Source organism: Taudactylus pleione, unplaced genomic scaffold, assembly GCF_031769625.1.
Source record: "Taudactylus pleione unplaced genomic scaffold, aTauple2 ptg000326l, whole genome shotgun sequence".
Taxonomy (NCBI): domain Eukaryota; kingdom Metazoa; phylum Chordata; class Amphibia; order Anura; family Myobatrachidae; genus Taudactylus; species Taudactylus pleione.
In genome coordinates, this window is record NW_028284727.1 from 6342816 (window position 1) to 6370174 (window position 27359).

Here is a 27359-nt window from a genome sequence, read left to right on the forward strand (position 1 = left end):
AGATGTGATATTTATACCTGAGCTTCACCGCTGAGAGCACACACAGGTTATTCTCTAGTACAGAACTAAGCCTTTTCTAGATATTGCAGCTGTGGCACCACACTAATTCATGCTCACACTCTCACCCAATCAGCAAATTACAAGCCTCAATGGTTTGCAAAGGTGATTTTCAGGACAATTACACTATGATTTCTTGCCAAAATGTGTTTTGCTTACAGCTAAATATTTTACACAACCTCAAGCACTTTAATATTTGTCTTTTGTCTAAACTAATTTTTATAGGCATATATTGTGTAATTCGAAGCATCTTTTTCCAGGATTGGCTAGCCTGTAATTAGTGACTTACATTGCATATACAAATTCACAAATCTGTCACATTACCATTCCAAGATGATGTCTGATATTCTATGTAATCTATTTGTTTCAAGGCAAGCTGTTACTTGTTATCATTTCTCATGTAGGCACTAAAAGGCTGCCAGCAGTGTTCTCCATCAGGTCCACCATTAGTTTCCTGCATGAAACCCTTATTAGGGTCAACCGTACTCATGTATCTGACCACAAATAAACACAAATTGGCATGCAGTGGCATTTCTAGGGGGGGTTGAGCAGGGCACGTGCCCTGGGTGCCGTCGGCCGCTGTCCAGCACACTGGTCTCAAGTCAGTGTAGTCCGGACCTCATGGATTATGGTCTGCGCTACACAGTAACAAACACTGTGTTTTTGTCAAGGATTGGGATTGAGGGGGATACTTCTGCACTAGTAGAGGATTGTATTATTGTTGTTGTTGATAATATGACCCCAGTATTTTCTTGTAATGATTCTGGGGGTGCTACCAGAGACAATATATGAACTTATGCATGGCAAAAAGAAGAAAGAATGTATCTTTGTTGGTGCACTAGAAAAATAAGAGTTATGGTATAACATACCTTTGTTAACTCTTTCTTCGAGGTCCACAGAAAATACCTTGGGGTATGTGGTTGGAGTGATCCAGGCACCAAACAGTTAACAAGCTTTAGCTCCCAGGATGCACTGGGTACTCCTCCATATATACCCTGCCCCTGGCTACAGGCAGTTAGTTTGTTATCAAGCCCAAGCAGGAGAAGGAAAAACAAGATGAGAAGGAAGGACCCTTGTACTCCAGAAACACTCTATCTGAGAAGGGGGAATCATAGAAAATACAAAAGAAAGATTACCCAAATAACACAGGTGCGTTAGGGTGGGTGATCTGTGGACACTATGGACCTAGAAGAAAAAGAGTTAACAAAGGTCTTTTATACCATAACTCTTATTTTCTTCTTCGGGGTCTATAGGGTCCACAGAAAATACCTTGGGGATGTCCCAAAGCAGTTCCCTTTAAGGGTGGGGATGCTGCTATGCTTCAGTTGAAAGGAGAATCCTCCGCCCAAAGGAAGCATCCTGAGAGACAAATGTGTCAAATGTGTAAAATTTGACAAAGGTGTGGATAGACCATGTGGCTGCCTTGCATATTTGTTCAGCAGAGGCACCTCGACGAACTGCCCACGATGGTCCCACAGATCTCGTAGAATGTGCTGTTACCATGTTTGGAACAACAAGATCAGCTTGCATGTATGCTTGAGAAATTGTCATATGCAACCATCTGGCCAAAGTCTGTTTGTTAGCTGGCCAGCCTCGCTTATGACAGCCATACAACACAAATAAAGAATATGACTTTCTAATGGAGTTGGTGCAATCTACATAGATACATAGTGCACGGACAACATCCAGTGATGCTTCACCAGCCGAAAGGCCTGAAGCTTGCAAAGCCGGAACCACAATTTCTTCATTCATATGAAACCGGGATACCACCTTAGGAAGGTAACCCTTCCTAGAATGAAGAACAGCTCTATCCTGATGAAATATTAAAAAAGGAGAGCGAAAAGAAATCAGAGACCCTATGGGCAGAGGCGATAGCCAGAAGAAAAACTGTCTTCGCTGTCAACCATTTTAGGTCTACTGATTTCAGGGGTTCGAATGGAGGAGCCAGCAAAGCCCTGAGAACCAATGTCAAATCCCATGGGGCTACCGGGTGGACAAAGGGAGGCTGAACCCTCAGAACACCCTGAAAAATAATTCTAACATCAGGCAATGGGGGCAATCCTTTGCTGATCTAAACTGAAAGTGCAGAAGCCTGAACCCTCAGGGTGGCCAGACGGTTTAGAGCAGGGTGCTCTAAACCAGCCTGAAGAAAAGAAAGCACTCGAGAGACCCTGAACACCTTAGAGTTACATTTCCTCAGTTCACACCACTGAAAATTTGAGTGCCAAATTCTGTAATAAATGCGGGCAGAGGAAAGTTTTCGTGCCCTCAACATTGTCTGAATGACAGAATTGGAAAAATATTTTGCCTTTATGATGGAGGTCTCAAGAGCCATGCTGTCAAAGACAGATGAGGAAGATCTGGATACAGCCAGGGAACTTATATTAACAGGTCTGGCCTTAGAGGAAGAGGCCACGGAATGTCCATGGAAAGACTCTGTAGGTCGGTGAACCAATGGCATCTGGGCCAAGCAGTAGCTATCAGTATTACTGTCCCGCCTTCATGCTTGTCCTTCCTGATAACCCTTGGAAGAAGGGGTAAATTGAGGAAACAGATACACCAGTCTGAAGTTCCACTTCACTGCCAGAGCATCTACAAACTCGGCTGCTGGATAACTGGTTCTGGACCCGTACCTGGGAACCCTGTGGTTGTGACTTGAGGCCATGAGGTCTACCTCTGGAGGACCCCATCTGTCCACCAGGCTCTGAAATACCTGTGGATGAAGAGCCCACTCTCCGGTGCGTAGAAAGTCCACTTCCCAATTGAGGACTCCTGGTATGAACACTGTCGATATTGCCGGAAGGTGACATTCTGCCCAGACCAGAATGTTTGACACTTCCAGCATGGCAGCCTGGCTCTGCGTATCTCCCTGATTGTTGTGGTAAGCTACTGTGGTAGCGTTGTCGGATTGTACCTGGACAGGTCTGCCCTTTAGTATCTCCTGAGCCTGAACAAGCGCTCTGAATACTGCTCTTAGTTCCAGGACATTTATGGACAGAAGGCTTTCCCTTGTTGTCCATTTTTCTTGAAACGTGTGTCAACCTGTCATTGCGTCCCATCCACGGAGGCTTGGATCGTTCGTGAGGAGTACCCAATCTGGAATCTAGAATGGGCCGTGCTTATTGAAATGGTACGTCTGCAACCACCATGACAGAGACAGTTGCACTTCTGGCGAGAGACGGATCATCTGTGCCTTATTGAGTGCTACTCCCCATTCCAGAGATGATTAAAAGCTGCAATGGTCTGGAGTGGAACTGGGCATACTCCACTATGTCGAAGGTTGACACCATGGATTGCTGCATGAACAGATACTGATCAGTATGGAAGGATCCTGACTCCCTGGTGCCTGAGGCCGGCCATCATTACTGGCATGAATTTGGTAAACACCCGAAGGAACGTTGATAAACCAAAATTGCCTGAAAGCCTGAAGCCTGAAATTGGAAATGCTCCTGCAGTACTGCGAATCACAGGAAGCAGTGGTGGGACAGTGTAATTGGTAAAAGATATGCATCTTGAATATCCAAGGATACAATGAAATCTGCCAACACAATCGACCACAGGGTTTCCATATGAAACCTGGGCACCCGGATAAATGTGATGAGTCCCTTTAGGTTTAGATTAGGCCGGTGAGACCCATTGGGTTGTTGAATCAAGAAGAGGTTGGAATAATATCCCTTTCCTAGTTGATTCACTGGAACCAGGATTATTACCCTTGACACCAGCAGCAGGGAGTATATAGCCTGGGCCAAGGTTTTCACAGAGTCCGGTGCTGGATTTGTGCAAAAAAACCTTTGCAAGAGACTTCTCCAGAAAGTGACGGCGTACCCCTTGGAGACCACCTCCCAAACCCAGGCATCCATAGTTGTGAGATGCCAAGTGTCTGAAAACTGAAGAAGTCGGCCTCCTACCCCGGGACCCCACAGGGGGGGGCCCCTCCCACCAGGCTGCAGGTTTATCTTCAGTCCTAGAAGCTGGATGTCTGTTTGGCCAGGATTTCTTAGACTGTGATTTCCTGTGAGAACTATAGGAAAATTGACCCTTTGCTTTTCCTTGCGACCGAAAGGATGACTGTTTATGTTTAGTAGTGGATGCTGAAGGCAAGCCAGCTGTCTTAGAGGCTGCCACCATAGCCACAATCTTGTCTAACTCTGTGCCAAACAAAGGACCTCATTCAGAGGCTGTCGTTAGATGCAAGCGGTCGCTCTGAATGAGGCCGCTTGCATCTTGTAGTGCCGCCTCTTGGTCGATCGCTAAGCTGTGGGTTACCACCCACAGCTCTAGCGACCGACCAGGGTGATGGTCGCGATGGTCAAGACCATCGCAAACATCGGGGCTTGCGATGAGACCCTAAGGTTGGGTCTCGGCACTCGCAAGCCCCAGGGAGCTTCCTGCTCTGATCGAGCAGGAAGCTCCCCACTAACATCACTGCTGATGTCAGTGGGGCCGCCCCCAAATGGCAAGCGTTCCTTTGGGAACGCCTCCCTTTGGCCGGCCATGCCCTCTGCCCGCCTCCCAAATGGGGCGAGCTGTCACTCACCATCGACAGCTCGCCCCCTTTGGTGCGAGACCCCTAGCGATGGAGCGCCCGTCGCTAGCCGGGTCTCGTGCATGCACATGTCAGAGCCGGCTCCGACGTGCGCATGCCCAGTGGGGGAACATCGACCCGGTTGTGAGCGCTTGCGACCGGGTCTGACTGACCCCCAAAATGCCTCCCATAAATGGAAGGGATTCCAAGGTTTTATTAGACCCTGCATCTGCTTTCCAGTCTCTTAACCACAGGGCTCTCCAATCCACAACTGAAACAGCTGATGCTTTAGAGGATAATACACCAGCATCCAATGCTGCCTCTCCCATATAGAACGCTGCCTCCTTAACATAGGAGATAATTCTCAGCTGTTCCTTGGAAGCTTCTGGCAGAGTATCTTCCAGTATTTTCATCCATTCCTCAATGGCTTTGGAAACCAAAGCCATAGCCATGGCTCGGTGTGTAACTGCTCCAGATAGGGTGAAGACTGCCTTGAGACAAGTTTCAAGTCTCCTGTCTGTGGAACATTTAAGAGAGAATGCAGATGGTATGGGCAATATGGCACTCCTAACCAGATCTGCCACATGTGCATCTACTGCTGGCGGAACTTCCCATTTGGTGCACTCAAGGGTATAACACCTAAACCTTTCTTGTAACATGGAATTTCCCGTCCGGAGAACTCCATGCTTCGCCCATGAGTTCCAAAAGGTGCTCAGATTTGGGAAATTCAGCATTCACAACTTTCTGGCGTTTGAATACTGGAGCCTTTCTTTGTACGGGCTCCTCATCATTTATGTTGAGCACAGGTTTGACCACCCTAATCAGAGAGGAGACATCTGCTGTTGGAAACCGGTCTTCCTCTCCTGAGAGAGACTCCTGAGAGGAGACCCGTGTATCCCCATCCTCATCAGAAGATGTACCAGAGTCTGATGACTGGAGGGCGTGTGAGGCCGACTGTCTTCTGGTATATGGCTGTATGGGCCTAGCTGCTTGCTGCGGTTGGAAAGCTGCTGAGGACAAAGCCACATTCTGACCCGAGTTAGCATACATGTCCATCCAGGACAGATGCATAGGGGGCATAAACATAGTAGGTCGCAGCTGCTGATGGTACGCCATCATTGGGGCCGGTGTAGGAGCTGCCAACCTGTCTGCAACATGCACCATGATCTGGGAAAAGGCAACCCAAGGAGGTTCCTGTCCAGAAGCTGGTAAGTTTGACTGTTGTGGTGACTCCTTAAAACAGTGACCACAAAATCCATCTTGTATGAAGTCCTGTTGGGATAATCCCGCTTTAGAGGCCATACATGACACCAGCACAGGGGCTTCAGCCACCTGTCTTTCAGTTTCTTTGGACATAACAATATCTCTATAGTTATTCAAAGTCTGAGTATAAAACAGCAGTGATAGGTTATGACTGACAGTTATTCAGAAATAAAAAAGGCAACATAACACAGCAGATTTCATTGTCACATGCAATGTACATAGATATACAATCGAAAGTGTATATATATGTAAACTCTTAATCCACTACCAATAGCCCAGGCAGGATACGGAGCTCTGTGTGACCTGATCACCGCAGGAGAGGCATACAGGGAGACTGACCCAAACACCTGAGCACACAGCCACAGAGAGCACTTGAGAGTGGTTATCTGGCTGACTCATATAAGGGGAAGCTGGTAGGAGCAACCAGGAACGCAGGAAGCTCATATCTGAACCAGCGTCTGGGTCGGAGGAGGGGCTGCCAGGGGAAAGCGTACCTCCCCTTTGCTGTATGGATCCACCTGTCACACTGACATGGCCACCATCATTAAGCCCCTGGCTGTCAGGATTCCTCATGTTCTGGTGGTCTAGTGTAGGAGACAGTTTGCACATGGCTCCTCACAACAGCGTCCTCCGGCGAGTCTCCACCACTGGAGGCACAAACTGCCACATGGTTCTCCACGTCAGCGGCCGCGGGGAACCCTTACCTGTTGCAGTCCTGGGCTGGCTAGGCCTGCCAAAAATCACCAATCATGTCACTGGTGTTGCGGCACCGGCGGGGGAAGATGGAGCGGCAACACAAGCGTCTAACCTGACACTTAGCTGCTCAAAAAAAAAAACTTGTTTGGGACTGCTGCCACAGTCCCACTGTCAGTAAGGTGCCTTCTCGCACCAAACAAAAAACTAACTGCCTGCAGCCAGGGGCGGGGTATATATGGAGGAGGACCCAGTGCAACATAGTGATATATTGCTCATTAGAAATATTGCTCTAATGAGCAATATATCACTATGTTATCAGACCTGTTTCTAAAATAATGTATGTGGTAGTATTCTAAAATTGCACCTAGATAATCTTATAAGAAATAAGTGCTCTTGGAATCTCCAAATAATATGGACATACTCCGAATGTGCACTATGAAGACTATGTAATAAATAGATGCTATTTTTATGAATGCTATATGTAGGATTCATGAGAGAGTGAATACTGAATTAAACTAATCCATGTGTTCTCTGAAACCTGACTTAAGAAATTTTGATACTGTATATTTCCATACAGGGACTGCAACATTGAGTGCAATTCTCCTTATAGTGGATATACATTATAACAAGGGCATACTAAAAAAAAGATAAGGAAACAACACGTTGGAGAGCGAGGTTAATTTTATTTGTGTTTATTTTTTTCATTTCTTTATTCATAAAAAAATCTAAAAAATATTTTTCTTTCCTCAATTGCTTTTAATATTTCACTGGAGAGGCATATTATTTTACTGAAATAAATAAAAATTATATTTTAATATGATTTTTCTAGTGCGCCAACAAAGAGACATTCTTGCTTCTTTTCGCCATGCAACAGTAACAGACACCACTGCCACCGTAGGGTAGTACACTCGTACTACCCAGCGGCAGTGTGTTTGTTTTGGCAGCCAATGAGAGTCAGACAGACTCTCATTGACTGCTGAACCCACGGCTGGAGCCGGGCTCCCACAGTGGGTGATGGGAGAGACGTCATGATGTCTCTCCCATAGTGCAGAGCGTGCTGGGAGGACGGAGGAGTGGACAGCGGCAGGCGCAGGAGCGGGGATTCAGGTAAGTGTTTTTTTTTGTGTGTGTGTCTTTGTCCTATATACGTAAGGGGCACTGACACTGCATAGGGGGGGGGGACTACTACTGGGGGAAGTACATAGGGGGGACTACTACTGTATAGGGGAACTACTACTGGGGACACTATATAAGGGACACTTCTAGAGGCACTGCATAGGGGGACTACTACTGGGGGCACTGCATAGGAGGGACTACTACTGGGGGCACTGTATAAAGGGCACTACTGGGAGCACTGCATAGGAGGGACCACTACTGGGGGCACTGCATAGGGGGACCACTACTGGGAGCACTGAATAGGAGGGACCACTACTGGGGGCACTGCATAGGGGCGACCACTACTGGGGGCACTGTATAAGGTGGACCACTACTGGGGGCACTGTATAAGGGGCATTGCATAGGGAGGACCACTACTGGGGGCACTGTATAAGGGGCACTGCATTGGGGGGACCACTACTAGGGGCACTGCATAGGGGGACCACTACTAGCGGCACTGTATAAGGGGCATTACTGGGGGCACTGTATAAGTGGCACTGCATAAAGGGCACTACTGGGGGAACTGTATAAGGGTGCACTACTGGGGGCACTGCTACTGGGGACATTGCATAAGGGGCACTACTATAGTGGGCATTGCAAGATGGGCACTACTACTGGGAGCATTAAGGTGCATATGGAATGGAAAGGAATGTTCCCAGAGTGCCGAGAAATGGTGGTGTGTCATGTTCACATGCCCCCATTTTCCAGTGGCCACACCCCGTGTGCCATGTGACCACACCCACTTTTTTGGCACGCGTACATACTTGGGGGGGCTCCATTTTTTTACTTGACCTGAGCTCCAAATACCCTAGTTATGCCACTGTTGGCATGACTTGATTTTAATGACTGCAGGAGCTTTTTATTACCTGACATAAAGAGAAGGTGAATACATATAAATGTTATACTGTAGTAACGTCTTTTCCACAATGGCATAATTACAATGATCAATATATGATAAGTAAATAAAAATAACAACATATTAATTTCTAACATGGTGTGCCACTGAGGGTGCTAGTATACAGTCTGTACAAAACTGACCCCATCTGCACAACTCAGGCTCAGGGCACTACTTAGAACCACAAACACATACCCCAGACTCACACCCTAATGACACACCAACGACTGTTATTTGTAACAGAAATGGGGGACCTTATCTACCTAAGATGTACCAAAGACCTACTACCCACCACCATGAGCATGTATGACACCTCTTACACTATATGAGAGTCCTGTTATAGCATAAAGATTATTTTAATATTGTCTTGCAGACACCACAGCTGTATCGGTGGCATTCACATGAACCCCATTGCCCATAAGGTATATCCAGAAAGCCACAAGAAAGATGACCATAGCTTTAACAGCTTTCATTTAATGTCATGAACAATATCTAAAACTGACCTAATACCGAAATTATTTCCCCCTACAAGTCAGAGGAGTCTTATCTTAATGTGGTAAAACTCTAGCATGACTGTACTTGACATCATTGCCCTCACTCATTTATCTTTTACCTCCTCACTCCATGGAAAACCCAACTGTATGCCCACTGTTCTTGCTGATCTGCACGGATTCCACCCCAAAAGATCCATAATAGGTACTTCACAGGTGCTGCAACAAAAGAACAGGAACAATAGGAAGGGAATACAGTAACACATCAACATACAACGTGAAGAGGGTGGCATAACACAACAATAGGTGTGGCATATCATACAATTTAAAGCATGTAGACTCCCACCTCAGTCCCAATACCCAAAACCCATCTCTGTTTTAGTACAAGCCCAATTTAGAAGGAGTGAGATCTGAACCCCTGAGTTTGATAAACTTCCACCACATGCACTTTTGAAATGTAATAAGGTGGAACCTGGGTATAGAGATACAACAGTAATCAGTAATTGTGGACAATTTCTAATGTGCAATTAGCAGCCTAAGGTAGATGCTCTAAACAAGGCTTCCCTAACCTCTACACAATATTTGACAACAAGAAAAAAAAAGAGCAATCCTCCCTTCAGCGCTTACTAACATATCAAACCATATAAAAGAATAAATATGATTATGTTCCTTTATAAAGAAAAAGTCATCTGAGCTCTTTCATCTAAATGGATTTTCATATGGTATACCTTTTTCTTAATGAATCCTCTTTCCACAAAAGTAAATTCCTCTCATGAATGTATACAAATCCAATATAAAAAATAAAATGAAAAGATAAAAAAATAGTTTAATACTATTTAATGAAACATGTATATCAACAGTTAAAATATACAAGAAAACATAAAAAATAAACATAAAAACCAGCAATCTTGTCATTGAAATGGAGACAAATTAGCAGCAGGGCTTTTAGAACTATAAGTAACATCCAGGCGTGGTGGTTAAGTGACTTTCAGAAGTAGACGGTGCCTTACAGAGATCGCGAATCTGGGAGGGAGCCCCGGGACTCCAGCACGATTCTGTGTTCCATCTTGTTATTTAGAACTTGTAACCTGGATGTTACTTATAGTTCTAAAACCCTGCTGGTAATTTGTCTTCATTTCAATGACAAGATTGCTGTTTTTTTATGTTTATTTTTTATGTTTTCTTGTATATTTCAACTGTTGATATACATGTTTCATTAAGTAGTATTACACTATTTTTTTCTCTTTTCATTTTATTTTTTATATTAGATTTGTCTACATTCATGAGAGGAAATTACTTTTGCGGAAAGAGGATTCATTAAGAAAAAGGTGTACCATATGAAAATCCATTTAGATGAAAGAACTCAGATGACTTTTTCTTTATAAAGGAACGTAATCATATTTATTATTTTTATATGGTTTGATGTGTTAGTAAGCGCCGAATAGAGATACAACAAACGTACTAATAAAGAAACTGTCCTGGACGCATGCGCTGCACGAACATCTGAGGCTTGCACCAGACAGGCTCTAAACTTTCCAACTAGACCAATTGAACTGTCACACCTTTGCCAAACTACTCTTGCATTACCTACACAATTAACATCCTTATATTGCAGTTCTCTTTAACCTACCCACTGTGACTCAACAATTCCTCATTTCCCAGCTCTCCAAAATATATGTGGCCTCAGCAGTAGCGTAAATTCATTTCAGACACCCGGAGGCAAGTTATAATTCGGTGCCCCTCCGACACTGTAATGTAGCAATTCGCATGCAAACAGGCTATAGATAGACAAAGGCATCAGCTGATGGTCTGACATGGAATCAGTATAATATGGCCAGCGGTTCAAATCCCGACAGCAGCAGCCCAACAGAGGAGGAAGTTCCGATCATCCTAAGGTAAGTACTAACTAACCTAATTCTACTCCCTAACCCTCCCTTACAGGTGCCTAACCCTACCCTCCCCCCCGAGTGCCGAACCCTAACCCCCTTCTAAGTGGCTAAACCTAACCACCCCTTCCCCGCAGCCTAAACCTAAGTCCCCCGGGGGGTGCCTAACACTAACCTTCTCCAGGGGGTGCCTAACCCTAAGTCACCCCAAGGAGCCCTCCACGCCTGGCTTACCTTCGATCAGTAAGCCGGGTGTCGGGCTCCCGGCATAGGTCTAATGACAGGCATCAGGATTTTGACACCTGCCATTAGTACCTTGCTGAGATTAGACAGTCGGGAAGCCGGCGGTCGGGATGACGTCCGTCGGCTTCCCAACTGCTTCCCTCTGACATGGAACTTTCCACTGTATGGTGGCTTCTCAGGTGCCGGGAAGACGTGTACCACCACGGCCGCCCATGTATTGGGCAGCCGTGGTGGTACACGCCGGGTACATAGTTACAGCCCTAAGTGGGGTGAATATGTTGTGGACAATGGAGGAGGTGCCCCTTCAGACCTGGAGCCCGGCAGCAGGCGCCTGCGTTTACTCCCATAGTTCTGCCCCTCAGCCTCAGGTGAATGACAAAATGTCTCAACTGATAGCTCCAATATTGGAGAATCTAAAAGAAACCAGTTTTTGGAATCACAAACTGCAAACAACCATATAAACCATCTCAATTCCTGCCTAACCTAAAATGTTTTGCAACGTCAAGAAAACAAAGCGTTTGTTAAGAGTTTAAAGAAGAATGCTATGTTTCGAGTAATCCTAGATGCTGACATTGCTACTAAATGCCAGCCTTACAAAATATAATTATAATTACGGTACTAAAACTTTCCTGACTTAAGGGAATTACAAGCAGAAACCTTTTCTGCGAACTTGTGAAGACAAATAAACGCTGATCAAGAACTCCCAAATACCCACTGAAAGGGCTCACCAGCAGATTTTATCAGAACTAAGATATTAATTCTCAAGCTTGTATCCTGATTGTATTATTCGTAATATTTGAGCCAATTGACCCCTTCCTTCAGGTTTCACCTATTGCATCAAGGTAACTACTGTAAATAACCCTGCTAACTTTCCCTTGACTTACTGATTAATTAGACCAGTGGTTCTCAAACTCGGTCCTCAGGACCCCACACAGCTCTCGTTTTCCTGGTGTCTCATTGACACATTTTAAAAGATCCACAGGAGGAACTAATTATTTCATTTATGATTCTGTGAGGAGACATGGAAAACATGCACTGTTTGGGGTCCTGAGGACCGAGTTTGAGAACCTGTGAATTAGACAAAGGAGGATCAGACAGGACAGATGCGGGAATAGGGACAACACACTAAGAAACAATACCCATAGCTTGCTCGAACAAACTACTTTGTGTTGCTATAGATAAAATATTTTAGTACTCACCATATTGCCTCAGAAACAACAACAGATAAGTTGGTAATCTAGAGCCCTGCAAGTATTCCGGCTGGGTGTTTGGTTCCCCTGTGATGCCTTTCTTCTTCACTTACTGAGTTACAAGAAGTGATGCTTGGCTTTCTCCACCTCTGTTCGCTTGGCAAAATTGTCAGTCTACAACATACACTTGAACACATCATCCTCTTGCATTGTCAACTTCTTAGACCTTAGTGGGCTGCAACTGAATCTTGGTCCAGTATAGGGAAGGGGAATAATAAGTCCCCACAACCTTCCCATAAAACTTGCGGTAACGGAAAGAGTCCAGCTGTATAAGAGGCAGTCACCTCATTGTACATATTCAGATGCCCACCATCTTAGGTCCACAAGCTACCATAATTGCTCTCCACCCATACCATGGCAGGTGCATTGCCGGCTGACGTGCACTGCAGTTGAAGCTGCCACAGGGACTAGACTACACCTTTTCTGATAAAGATCTACCCCTCCATCCAACTAAAAGGCTGGCTTCAATGAGACATCTTCTCCCTCTCAGGTACCAACCCTACAGTAACTACACCAATATTAACCCTCAGCATACACCACCTAGCCCTGTCATGCAGTCCTGTCATCTCGGCAACAAACTACTTGGGCCTGTCTTTATCTCCAATAGCCATAGCTCACTGAGGGCGGAAAGTACTAACACTAATACACACTTAGGGAGGAGATGCACCTAACCTTGGAGTGAGAGATAAAGTGGAAAAGTTGCCCATAACAACTAATCGGCTTCCAGCTATCATTTATCTAGCAGTCTATAAAATTACACTTAGAAGCTGATTGGTTGCTTTGGGCAATTTATTCCCTTTATCTATCTCCAAGGTTTGATACATCTACCCCTTAAGATCTTGAAACTTAAACATTTTACTAACACATAAAGAGGCAGCTTCTTTAAGCTATACAATTGTGCAACTGTCATAGATCATGGCTTTCATGCCACCTGCATCTAGCTGTGCCACACACGTGTAGTGACCTGATAAGTGCTGATGCCAGGATTGGGGGGCAGTGCCTACAGGTCATAAGAATTACCACTGCAACATATAGGGATACTCATCTTCCATTACCTCTTTTGCTTTTACTTATATTATAAAAAAATAAAACAAATTATTAGGATTAATTCAGGACACAAATTCACAGGGGATTTACATTTAATTTCCGGTGAACAATAATAACATAAACAAACCTAATGTTTCAGCATAATTATCATGGTTATCCAATGTACTGTACAGTAAAAGCAGGGACATTGTACAGAAGGTACACAGTGCACAGTATAATAGCCATATACTTACGCAGAGTGAGTCTGTACATCGTGCCAGCTGCGACTGAAGTTCTGCTTCAGCTCGTTCATCATGCTGACGCCAAGCTTATGTTTTATCTCTGCCAGGTGCTTCTCTTTGGCAGCTAACACTTGACGTAGAGTTACAATTTCATCTTCCAGCTATTTAAACAAAGAGGTAAATACTGTCAACTGTACTGTCAAATTACAAGTGTATTTAACATAATGCACAATAATGCAACTGATTCTGAATATATAGATTGTGATACAAAAGCTCTTTGGAACATTTGAGTTTCACCTTATTCCAGAATGATTTATGTTTGGTGCTAATTGCTGTTCCTTTGTCATTTCTGTCATATGCAGTACTTGTATTTTATTTTATACTAGTTGTACATTTGGTACAGTGGCGTAACTATGGGGGGTCAGGCAGGGTACGAGCCCTGGCCGACATCCAGGTCAGTGTGTAGTGCAGTCTGCACTACACAGCAAAACAAACACACCACCGCCGACACCGGACGGGTAGTACACTCGTACTACCCGGCGCCGGTGTGTTTGTTTTAGCAGCCAATGAGAGTCAGACAGACTCATTGGCTGCTGCACCCGGGGCCTCTCTCATGAGCTCCACCTCCCAGCTCCCGCGCTGGGTGAAGGAAGAGATATCATGACGTCTCTCCCGTAGTGCCGAGTGGAAAGACGTAGGAGCGGGCTGCGGCGGACGCAGGAGCAGGTATTCTGGTAAGTATAAATTTGTCTGTCTGTGTGTGTCTCCGTGTTTTATGTGTAAAAGGCACTACATAGGGGGCACTATATAAGGGCCACTATATATTGGGCACTACATAATGGACACTATATATGGGGCACTACATATTGGGCACTACTGGGAGCACTGCATAAGGGGCACTACTACAGTGGGCATTGCATCAGGGACACTACTACTAGGGGCATTGCATAATGGACACTATTACTGGCGGCATTCAGGTGCATATGAAAAGGAATGCTCCCATAGTGACGAGAAATGGTGGTGTGTCATGTTGACATGCCCCCATTTTTGCAGTGGCCACGCCTCTTATGGCATATAACCATGCCCACTTTTGGGCGCGCGCATAGGGAGGAGTCTCCATTTTTCATCTTGCCCTGGGCTCCAAGTACCCTAGTCACGCCACTTTATAAGAGCATCAGATTTTGTTATATTTATTTTGATAATATACAATAAAGTCTACTCATTTGCCTCACCAGCAGTACATGCTGTAATGTATGAATCTCCTTACAGACACATACAGTAGGTGGGATAACAGGAATCCCAAGCAACTCATATCCATCTGTGCTCCTGTATTGGTGAGGCCATAGAACATATTTGAGGGCAACAGAGATCTAAGTTGAGTTTTCTTCCTTTTTTCTAAGAATTGCATCACTTACCTCTGTTGACTAAAATGATAACATCTACAAATACAATACAGATATATAAAAGCACCATTGTCACAAACTTTGCCTATAAATTCAGCTATCATGCAAAGTAAATGTTTCATATGGTATACACCGTAAAGGCCAAATAACACATTACTATTTAAAGTAAGAAAATAAATAAAAAGAAGGTATTATAGGATTAACAACAGGAATAATAAAAATTATTTCTCCCATATTATCTTGTTCTCTTCAAGATATCAGATTGGCAGGGCCGGCCCATTCGCCCGCCACACTAACTATGCAGGTGTGTAGAGCGCAAGCCAACAGAAGGCACTGTGATTAGCCACCGGGCTACAAATCAGTGCCCAGCGGGCCAAATTCCTTCCTGCACCCCCCCTGCCGCTACACTCCTTCCCCCCGCCCGCCACAGGGTGCACACTGAGATTTTGTTACCAGCGGGTGCCCTGCTCTTTCCCCGCAGCGGCAGCCGGAGCTCAATCCTGAGCTCCGGCTTCCAGTTCCCCTCCCCCCATGGGCACTATGGGAGAAACATAATTACATCTCTCCCATAGCATAGGAGCGGTGGATGGCAGCGGACGCAGGATCAGGCCTTAAGGTAAGTATTGTGGGGTTTTTTCGTGTGTGCAGGCGGCATTCTTACGGGGGGCACTATTACAGGGTCCTTACTACTGGGGGCACTTTTACCGGGGGCATTACTACTGGGGGCAATTTTACAGGGGCCTTACTACAGGAGGCACTATTACAGGGGCCTTACTACTGGGGGGCAATTTTACAGGGGCATTACTATTGGAGGCACTATTACAGGGGCATTATTACTGGGGGCACTGTTACAGGGGCATTACTATTGGGGCACTACTACTGGGGGCTTACTACAGGGGACACTACTGCTTGAGGAATTAATACAGGGAGCATTACTTTTGAGGGCACTATTACAGGGGCACTACTACAGGGGGCTTTACTACTGGGGCCACTACTAATGGGGGCATTGCAGAAGGGGCACCACTACTGGGGGCACTGCATAAGGGGTACCACTACTGTGGGCATTATGTGTAAGGGGCACTACTACTGTGGGCATTGTATTAGGGGCACTACTAATGTGGGCATTGTATTAGGGGCACTACTAATATGGGCAATGTGTATAAGGGGAACTAATGTGGGCAATGTGTATAAGGGGAACTAATGTGGGCATTGTGTAAAGGGACACTACTGTATGTCAGAACATGAATAAGGGACACTACTATGTGGTGTAATGTGAATCATGGGCACTATGTGCGGTGTAATGTGAATAAGATTGTGCTCAGGGCCTGTGCAAGCTTTCAGGGCACCCTAGGCAAAGGTTCACAATGCCTCCCCTGTTTTCCCCCAAACCCTCTGCCAGCTCACAGACACATACACAGCGCCCTAATAATATTCACATGACCCGAATTAAAGGGATGATTCCCCCTGCAGTGCCCCCAGTAGTAAGGGCCCCTGTAGTGCCCCTAGTAGTAATGCTCCCTGCAGTGCCCTCAGAAGTAATGCCCTTGTAGTGCCCCCAGTAGTAATGCCCTTGTAGTGCTCCCAGTACTAATGCTCCCTGCAGTGTGCCCAGTAGTAATGCCCTTGTAGTGCACCCAATAGTAATGCTCCCTGCAGTGCCCCAGTAGTAATGTCCCTTGAAGTGCCCCCAGTAGTAAGGGCCCCTATAGTGCCCCCTGTAGTAAGCCCCCCAGTGCACACACATACACACACACAAAAAATACCTACCTTAAACCCTGCTCCAGTGCCCGCTCCTCGGAACTATGGGAGTGACGTCATGACCTCACTCCCATAGAGCACTGCGGGACTCGGAAGCCAGAGCTCAGGAGTGCGCTCCATCCTCCTGCTGCCACTGGCCCTGGGGGGGGGGGAGAGAAGGAGCCGGGCACCCGCTGGTAACACAATCTCAGCGGGCGCCTGGCAAATGCAGGGTGCAGGGGCTGCAATCCCTGGGCCAGCAGGCCCCTTAAGCCGCCGGGCCCCATAGCAACCGCACCCCCTGCACCCTCCATAGTTAGGCGGACTCAGAAGCGCCCTGCGCATGCACTGATAGTGCTACTGTGTGGTGCAGCTTGAATTGGGGATACTATTGTGTGGCCACACCCCTTTCTTTTGAGACCTGGGGGTAAATTTACTAAGATTCGAGATGGTCCCGATTTCTCTCGCTGGAACTCGCCAAAATTCTGGTGATTTAATCTGTTTTATTTTACCAAATTTACCAACAGGCGATTTGAGGCTAAACGAGTTGGCCGATGGTGAAGCGGAACGAGATATCTGTCCTGAGTAATTCGTTTTGCAGGAGATTACTCACCCGAGATTGCAGTGTTTTCGTTCGGCAAATCTCTCCCGAGCTAGCAGCCAGCACATATCAGTGAGATACGTGCTTACTACTTGTGTGTTAAGTAGGGGTGAGCGGGTTCGGATTTCTGAAATCCGAACCCCCCCGAGCCCCCCCGATCCGAGTCCGATCCGAGTCAGGCTCGACTTTTCCCGCCTGACTCGGATCTGAAATCGAGGCAAAACGTCACCATCCCGCCTTCCGAGTCTCGCGGGTTTTGGATCCTATATAAGGTACCCGCGTCGGCGCCATTTTCTCACTCGGCTGTGGACAGTGAAGAGGGAGGGTGGGAGTTAGGGCTGTGTAGTGTAGTGTAGTGTAGTGCTGCTGTTGTCCACTACTTCAAAGTCCATACAGGCTGGCTGGACTGTGTTGTGCAGTCAGTTCTCCATAGGGGCTGTGTCCACTCCAAAGTCCTGTGCAGTGTCCCAGTCCTAAAGGAGTGCTGTAGTGTTGTCCAGGGGGTGCTCTGTCCATCAGGGGTGCTCCCCCCAAGTGCTAAAAAAATAATATATTTTCTGTGTTTGTGAATTGTGTGCGCAGTAGCCGCACGTGCATCAACAAAGTAGTGGCAAGCGTGCGCCTGTGTCATAAGTAAAGGGCCGGCTGGCTTGACCGTTAAAGGGTGCTGTAACCCCCGAAAGTACACTCCAGTCCAAACCAAAAAAAATTATTTTCTGTGTTTGTGAATTGTGTGCGCAGTAGCCGCACGTGCATCAACAAAGCAGTGCCAAGCGTGCGCCTGTGTCATAAGTAAAGGGCCGGCTGGCTTGACCGTTAAGGGTGCTGTAACCCCCGAAAGTACACTCCAGTCCAAACCAAAAAAAAAATAATTTTCTGTGTTTGTGAATTGTGTGCGCAGTAGCCGCACGTGCATCAACAAAGTAGTGCCAAGCGTGCGCCTGTGTCATAAGTAAAGGGCCGGCTGGCTTGACCGTTAAGGGTGCTGTAACCCCCGAAAGTACACTCCAGTCCAAACCAAAAAAAAAATTATTTTCTGTGTTTGTGAATTGTGTGCGCAGTAGCCGCACGTGCATCAACAAAGTAGTGCCAAGCGTGCGCCTGTGTCATAAGTAAAGGGCCGGCTGGCTTGACCGTTAAGGGTGCTGTAACCCCCGAAAGTACACTCCAGTCCAAACCAAAAAAAAAATTATTTTCTGTGTTTGTGAATTGTGTGCGCAGTAGCCGCACATGCATCAACAAAGTAGTGCCAAGCGTGCGCCTGTGTCATAAGTAAAGGGCCGGCTGGCTTGACCGTTAAAGGGTGCTGTAACCCCCAAAGTACACTCCAGTCCAAACCAAAAAAAAAATTATTTTCTGTGTTTGTGAATTGTGTGCGCAGTAGCCGCACGTGCATCAACAAAGTAGTGCCAAACGTGCGCCTGTGTCATAAGTAAAGGGCCGGCTGGCTTGACCGTTAAGGGTGCTGTAACCCCCGAAAGTACACTCCAGTCCAAACCAAAAAAAAAATTATTTTGTGTGTTTGTGAATTGTGTGCGCAGTAGCCGCACGTGCATCAACAAAGTAGTGCCAAGCGTGCGCCTGTGTCATAAGTAAAGGGCCGGCTGGCTTGACCGTTAAGGGTGCTGTAACCCCCGAAAGTACACTCCAGTCCAAACCTAAAAAAAAATTATTTTCTGTGTTTGTGAATTGTGTGCGCAGTAGCCGCACGTGCATCAACAAAGTAGTGCCAAGCGTGCGCCTGTGTCATAAGTAAAGGGCCGGCTGGCTTGACCGTTAAGGGTGCTGTAACTCCCAAAAGTACACTCCAGTCCAAATCAAAAAAAAAATTATTTTCTGTGTTTGTGAATTGTGTGCACTGTGGCTGCACGTGCATCAACAAAGGAGCAGCGCCAAGCGTGCGCCTGTGTCCCATAAGTAAAGAGCCGGCTGGCTCATTTCTTAAAGGGTGGTGTAACCCACAAAGTGCACTACTCTCCAGCAAAAATAAAATAATATTTTCTGTGTTTGTGTGCGCTTTAGCCGCACGTATATATATCAATATAACATAAATGGAGGACCAAACTTTCTCCGATAAAAATAAAATAGGGAAAGATCAAGAACCTCTTCCTCCTAGTGCTGTTGCTGCTGCTGGGAGTTGTTCATCATCCCAGAGAGGAAGTAGGAACATCACTACTTTTACTAAACAATTGACCCTCCAACAGTCCCTAGCGATGAGGATGAAGTACGACAGCAGTCATCCTGAAGCAAAACGTATAACTGAGGCCTTGACTGCTATGTTGGTGTTAGACGTGCGTCCGGTATCCGACATTAGTGCAGTGGGATTTAGACAATTGATGGAGGTAGTGTGTCCTCGGTTCCAAATCCCGTCTAGATTCCACCTGCATCCTCAAAGCAGCAGCGACAAGCGTGCGTCTGTCTGTTAAAGGGTGGTGACACCCTCAAAGTGTGCTACACAAACAATTAAAATATTGTTCTTTTTTTTCTGTCTTTGTGAATTGTGTGGGCTGTAGCCGCACCTGCATCCTTAAAGCAGCAGCGACAAGCGTGCGTCTGTCTGTTAAAGGGTGGTGACACCCTCAAAGTGTGCTACACAAACAATTAAAATATTGTTCTTTTTTCTGTCTTTGTGAATTGTGTGGGCTGTAGCCGCACCTGCATCCTTAAAGCAGCAGCGACAAGCGTGCGTCTGTCTGTTAAAGGGTGGTGACACCCTCAAAGTGTGCTACACAAACAATTAAAATATTGTTCTTTTTTTTTGGTCTTTGTGAAATGTGTGGGCTGTAGCCGCACCTGCATCCTTAAAGCAGCAGCGACAAGCGTGCGTCTGTCTGTTAAAGGGTGGTGACACCCTCAAAGTGTGCTACACAAACAATTAAAATATTGTTCTTTTTTTTTTGGTCTTTGTGAAATGTGTGGGCTGTAGCCGCACCTGCATCCTTAAAGCAGCAGCGACAAGCGTGCGTCTGTCTGTTAAAGGGTGGTGTAACTCTCAAAGTGCTCCAAAAAATAAAAAACTATTTTTTTAATGTGTTTGTGACTTGTGTGCGATGTAGCCGCACCTGCATCCTTAAAGCAGCAGCGACAAGCGTGCGTCTGTCTGTTAAAGGGTGGTGACACCCTCAAAGTGTGCTACACAAACAATAAAAATATTCTTCTTCTTTTTTCTGTCTATGTGAATTGTGTGGGCTGTAGCCGCACCTGCATCCTTAAAGCAGCAGCGACAAGCGTGCGTCTGTCTGTTAAAGGGTGGTGACACCCTCAAAGTGTTCTACACAAACAATTAAAATATTGTTCTTTTTTTTTCGGTCTTTGTGAAATGTGTGGGCTGTAGCCGCACCTGCATCCTTAAAGCAGCAGCGAAAAGCGTGCGTCTGTCTGTTAAAGTGTGGTGTAACTCTCAAAGTGTTCCAAAAAATAAAAAACTATTTTTTTAATGTGTTTGTGACTTGTGTGCGATGTAGCCACACTTGCATCCTCAAAGCAGCAGCGACAAGCGTGCGTCTGTCTGTTAAAGGGTGGTGACACCCTCAAAGTGTGCTACAGAAACAATTAAAATATTGTTCTTTTTTTTTCTGTCTATGTGAATTGTGTGGGCTGTAGCCGCACCTGCATCCTTAAAGCAGCAGCGACAAGCGTGCGTCTGTCTGTTAAAGGGTGGTGACACCTCAAAGTGTTCTACACAAACAATTAAAATATTGTTCTTTTTTTTTCGGTCTTTGTGAAATGTGTGGGCTGTAGCCGCACCTGCATCCTTAAAGCAGCAGCGACAAGCGTGCGTCTGTCTGTTAAAGGGTGGTGACACCTCAAAGTGTTCTACACAAACAATTAAAATATTCTTCTTCTTTTTTCTGTCTTTGTGAATTGTGTGGGCTGTAGCCGCACTTGCATCCTCAAAGCAGCAGCGACAAGCGTGCGTCTGTCTGTTAAAGGGTGGTGTAACCCTCAAAGTGTGCTCCACAAACAATAAAAATATTCTTTTTTTTTTTCTGTCTTTGTGAATTGTGTGGGCTGTAGCCGCACTTGAATCCTCAAAGCAGCAGCGACAAGCGTGCGTCTGTCTGTTAAAGGATTACATCGGTGACAGCATCCAAGTAGGCATGTCAGACAGTCCGTACCTGTACTGGCAGGAAAAAGAAGCAATTTGGAGGTCCCTGTACAAACTGGCTCTATTTTACCTGAGTTGCCCCCCCTCCAGTGTGTACTCCGAAAGAGTTTTTAGTGCAGCCGGGAACCTTGTCAGCGAAAGGCGTAGGAGGTTGCTTCCACAAAATGTGGAGAAGATGATGTTCATACAACTTCAACAATTCAACTCTTCCAGGGAGACCAGCCTCCAGAACGTACAGAGGGACCTGTGGTTCCAGCAGGGACGAATTAATACTCTGTGAGGATGAGGATGTACACACTGAAGAGGGTGAGGAATCGGTGGATGAGGAGGATGAGGATGACATCTTGCCTCCGTAGAGCCAGTTTGTGCAGGGACAGATTAATTGCCAGCTTGTTTTGTGGGGGCCCAAACGAACCAATCATTTCAGCCACAGTTGTGTGGCAGACCCTGGCGCTGAAATGATTGGTTTGTTAAAGTGTGCATGTCCTGTTTATACAACATAAGGGTGGGTGGGAGGGCCCAAGGACAATTCCATCTTGCACCTCTTTTTTTTCTTTGCATTATGTACAGTTTGGGGCCTAGTTTTTCAAACTGCCATCCTGTCCGCCACTGCAGTTTCACGCCTAGATGGGTCACGTGTTTGTGCCGCCCACTCGTGTCGCTTAGCATAGTCATCCAGCTACCTCGGTGCAACCTTTTGGACATAAAAACACTATTGTGAGGTGTGAGGTGTTCAGAATAGACTGGAAATGAGTGGAAATTAAGGTTATTGAGGTTAATAATAGCATAGGAGCAGAAAAACCTACAAATTCTGTGATTTTAGCTGTTTTTATGCTTTTTTTCAAAAAAATACAGATCCAAAACACAAAACCCAGAACCCAAAACACGGAAGGGTGGTTTTGGCAAAACCAATCCAGATACAAAACACGAAGAAAGATCCAGATCCAAAACCAAAACACAAAACACGAAAAGTGGCCAGTGCACACCCCTAGTGTTAAGCCTTGTAAAAATTAGATATATGTTGTTGTTTTTTTAAAAATGACTTGAGGTCCCCCCCCCCCCCAAAACACTAACCAGCCTCGGGCTTGACAGCCTGTCCTGGTTCTTAATATTACAGGGAAAAAAATGTGTAGGTATCCACTGCAATTTAAGAACCAGCACAAGCAGCAGGGACAGAGCTGGTTTTAAATATACGGAGAAAAAAATTTACGTGAGGTTCCCCGTATGTTTAAAACCAGCCCTGGACCCTTTCTAATGGGGGACTGATGTCACAGCCAGGGGTGCCCTTTCACCTGGCCCCCCAGCCGCAGCATCAGCCCTGACCGTTAGTCAGCCCAGGCCAGGAATCCCTGGGGAGTTGGTGACCCTCCCCAATAAAGGGGTCACCCTCTCCAGGGCATCCCTGGCCTAGGCTGATAGCCCCTGGGTGGTGGGCGGCGGGTTGATAGTGTACGGTGTAGTGTAAAAATTAGATTTTTCATCATTGTCTTTACAGTGGAACTACAGGTCCTAGCAAGCCTCCCCCACATGCTGGTACTTGGAGAACCACAAGTACCAGCATGCGGGGCATTAAGAACCCACTGGTACCTGTAGTTTACCAGAAATGGTTAATTAAACACACAACACACCGTGAATTTAAAGCTTTAATGCATCCATAAACACACTAACACATACTCACCTGGTTCCAAATGTTCATGTCCCTTTGTCAACGTAAAGCATACCATTGAATTACCTGTAAAAAAAAATCCAATACTCACCTTTATGTCCCTCGATGTTATCCGCAGAAATCCAATATGTGGGCCGGATACAGTGTAACAACATGCTTCTGCAAGCTGTTACACTGCGCTAATGTCTGCTCGTGGGAACGAGTTCACTTCAGTCCCGGGCCGCCGGCCAATCAGCGGCGGCTAACATTAGCGGCTGCTCATTGGCTGGGACCCACGTGGAGGAGACGCTCATTGGCTAAGCCCACGTGGGTCCCAGCCAATGAGTGGCCACTAATGTTAGCCGCCGCTGATTGGCCGGCGGCCCGGGACTGAAGTGAACTCGTTCCCACGAGCAGACATTAGCGCAGTGTAACAACAAGCAGAAGCATGTTGTTACACTGTATCCAGCCCACGTATTGGATTTCTGCGGAGAACATCGAGCGACATAAAGGTGAGTATTGGATCTTTTTTACAGGTAATTCGATGGGATACTTTATGTTGACAAGGGGACAGGGGCGGATTGGGCCGGTCCCTACATTGAGAGGTGGCCCCCCCAACACTCACCCCCGGCACTGCCGCGATCAGAGCTCAGTCAGCTCCGAGCGGGCAGCATAACAGCTAATAGTAAAAAATAAAGGCTGACTGGAGAGCCACTGCACAGCTGCAGCAGGTTCTCCCACAAGCCTTTGTGGAGCAGAGCCTGTCAATCTCCATTGACGGCTCCGCCATCTTCCAGCACCTCTGCAGCCCGCCCATCCCCCCACCTCCGGGACAGGACAGCAGCCTGCACAGTGATGCCACCGCTGAGAGGAACAGTGGGCAGGGCAGACAAAAAGAGCAGTGGCAGTAGGTAAGATGCGATAGCGGCATCTGCACGGGGGGATGGGGGGGGCAAAGTGGAGACAAACACAGGTGCTGCTGGGCAGAATGAGGAGGCTAACACATTGGGGCTGGGGCACATGGACTGTGACACAGGTGGGAGGAATGAGGCTAACACATTGGGGCTGGGGCACATGGACTGCGACACAGGTGGGAGGAATGAGGCTAACACATTGGGGCTGGGGCACATGGACTGAGACACAGGTGGGAGGAATGAGGCTAACACATTGGGGCTGGGGCACACTGGCTGAGACACAGGTGCTGGGGGGAATGAGGCTAGCACATTGGGGCTGGGGCACACTGGCTGACACACAGGTGCTGGGGGGAATGAGGCTAATACATTGGGGCATATCTATAATGGGTGCAGGGTATGCAGGGCACACCCTGCAACCGTAGTTTTACTTACCTGTCCGGAGTCCCATGTCGGCCCGGGGTCCGGTGCTGTAAACACGACTGGAAAATGGCCGCCACAGCCATTTTCCCATAGTTTGCGCATGTGCAGTACAGGGAAAATGGCCGCCACGCCCATTTTCCCCGTGACCTGCGCATACTTTCTAGAGTCTGGGTGCACTCTAGTGCCCAGTCTCTATAACGCCGGCGCTGGCCGCACACAGCTCAGTGCGCTGCCGGCCGCCGGATAGAGAAGAAGGGGCCCATGTCGGAGACTGGCTACGGGCCACCTCCTCTCTAGAAACGCCCCTGGAATGAGGCTAACACATTGAGGCTGGGGCACATGGGCTGAGATACACAGGTGCTGCTGGGGGGAATGAGGCTGACATACACTGGGGCTGGGGAATAGGGTTGAGACACACTGCGGCTGAGGTGAATGAGGCTGACACACACTGGGGCTGGGGAATGGGGTTGAGACACACTGGGGCTGAGACACAGATTGGAGCGGGGGAATGGATCTGAGAGACACACACTGGGTCTGGGGGAATGGGTCTGAGAGACACACACTGGATCTTGGGGAATGGGTCTAAGAGACACACACTGGGTCTGGGGGAATGGGTCTGAGAGACACACACTGGGTCTGGGGGAATGGGTCTGAGAGACACACACTGGGTCTGGGGGAATGGTGGGTCTGAGAGACACACACTGGGTCTGGGGGAATGGGTCTGAGAGACACACACTGGGTCTGGGGGAATGGGTCTGAGAGACACACACTGGATCTTGGGGAATGGGTCTAAGAGACACACACTGGGTCTGGGGGAATGGGTCTGAGAGACACACACTGGGTCTGGGGGAATGGGTCTGAGAGACACACTGGGTCTGGGGGAATCGGTCTGAGAGACACACACTGGGTCTGAAAGAATGGGGTTGAGAGAGACACTGGGTCTGGGGGAATGGGGCAGAGACACACTGGGTCTAGGCAATGAGGCTGAGACACACTGGGGCTGGGGGAATGAGAGCTACATGTGGGCCTGGGTATGGAAAGACGCAGGGGCTTCTGGAGAGAGACATGGAGGCCTGGAGATGGAGAGGCACAGGGAGCCTGGAGAGCCACAGGGGGGCCTGGGGGTGGAGAGACATAGGGAGGTCTGGAGTAACACGGGGGCCTGGAAAGACACAGAAAGACACAGAACTTGTTTGATCAGGGAAACTCACATTTTGCCCTGCACAAACACTTTACTGTTACTATACATTTTCTAATTATAATGAAGACATTGGTTATATTTCTACGTAAACAGGCATCTTCCAGACATTGTGATTTACATGAATAGTGAATACCGGCTGAAGACGCTGTCCAGTGAGTGTCAAACTATTTAGAAGTTGCCTGTTGCTGAGGAAACACAATATCGGTAAGAAAAAAAGACTTCCAAACTGACTGGCCTGTATTTAGTGCAGAGGGATGGGGGTCCCCAAAAAGAGTGTATCATTCACCAAGATTTCTGTTGCCGGCCCTGCTCCCCTCAGTGAATTGCTAAAGCCCCTCCAGGCCCTAAGAGGAGGGATATCCTGCCCCCTCCACAGACCCACCCCCTCAACAGACCCTCCCCCATAAGGGCTGCTTCCAGAAATTTCCCGGGTTGGTTTTCCATCCCAATCCGCCCTTGCAAGGGGACATGAACATCTGGAACCAGGTGAGTATGTGTAAGAGTGTTTATGGATGCATTAAAGCTTTATTTTCACAGTGTGTTGTGTATTTTATTAACCATTTCTTTACAGGTGAACTACAGGTACCAGTGGGCCCTTAATGCCCCGTATGCTGGTACTTGTGGTTCTCCAAGTACCAGTATGCGGGGGAGGCTTGCTGGGACCTGTAGTTAAAGACAATGATGAAAAATCTAAGTTTTATACTATCAGCCTAGGCCAGGGGTGCCCTGGAGAGGGTGACCCCTTTATTGGGGGGGTCACCAACTCCCCAAGGATCCCTGGCCTGGGCTGACTAACGGTCAGGGCTGATGCTGCAGCTGGGGGGCACGGTGAAAGGGCTGCCCTGGCTGTGGCATCAGTCCCCCGTTAGAAAGGGTTCAGGGCTGGTTTTAAATATAGGGGGTAACCTCACACCATTTTTTTTCTCCGTATATTTAAAACCAGCTTTGTCCCTGCTGCCTTGTGCTGGTTCTTACATTACAGGGGATCCCTACACATTTTTTTCCTTGTAATGTTAAGAACCAGCACTAGCTGGCATGTCCGGGGCTGGTTAGTGTTTTGGGGGGGGGACCTCACGTCATTTTTTTAAGTAAATGAATCCCTATTTTATCCATTTACAGAAAGAAACATACACAAATCACAATGAATTGTATATGTTTCTGACCATCTCACAGCTCAGGGGGTGAGTGTTTGAAAAGTGATTTTGACAGAAAGTTTGCTCCTATCTCACACGCGCTTGTCATCCCGATTTTTGGTAAATTTGAGAGATGTATGTTTTAGGTGAAAAGTACTTCCGATTTGGCCCGATGGTGATTCAAGATCGCTATCTCACCCGAGTTTTACTAGTGAGATGAGAGAAATCTCTCTCTAACTCCCCCGACTTTGCCTTTAGTAAATTTGCAAGCAGGGAAAAAAAATCAATAAATCACCCGAGATGGTCATCTCGACCTATCTCAATTGTTAGTAAATTTACCCCATTTGCCTTTAGCATACCGCCCAACCATCCCGACTTTGGCGAGAAAGTGTCCCAGATGGGGACATAACTAGCACAACTTGTATTGCTTGCACACATGCAAACAACTTTAGCAGCCTCAGGTGTCAT

At 47.0% G+C, this 27359-nt stretch overlaps 1 protein-coding gene across 2 annotated transcripts in view; it reads right to left on the bottom strand.

The window, feature by feature from the left end:
• Window positions 1–27359, bottom strand: part of TPD52L1 (TPD52 like 1) — a 177440-nt gene that overhangs the window by 75923 nt on the left and 74158 nt on the right. For both annotated transcript variants that reach the window (XM_088443068.1, XM_088443067.1), the window contains exon 3: window positions 13742–13890. In XM_088443068.1, coding sequence (XP_088299194.1) covers window positions 13742–13890 — 149 coding nt within the window. The remainder of the gene's footprint in view (window positions 1–13741; window positions 13891–27359) is intronic.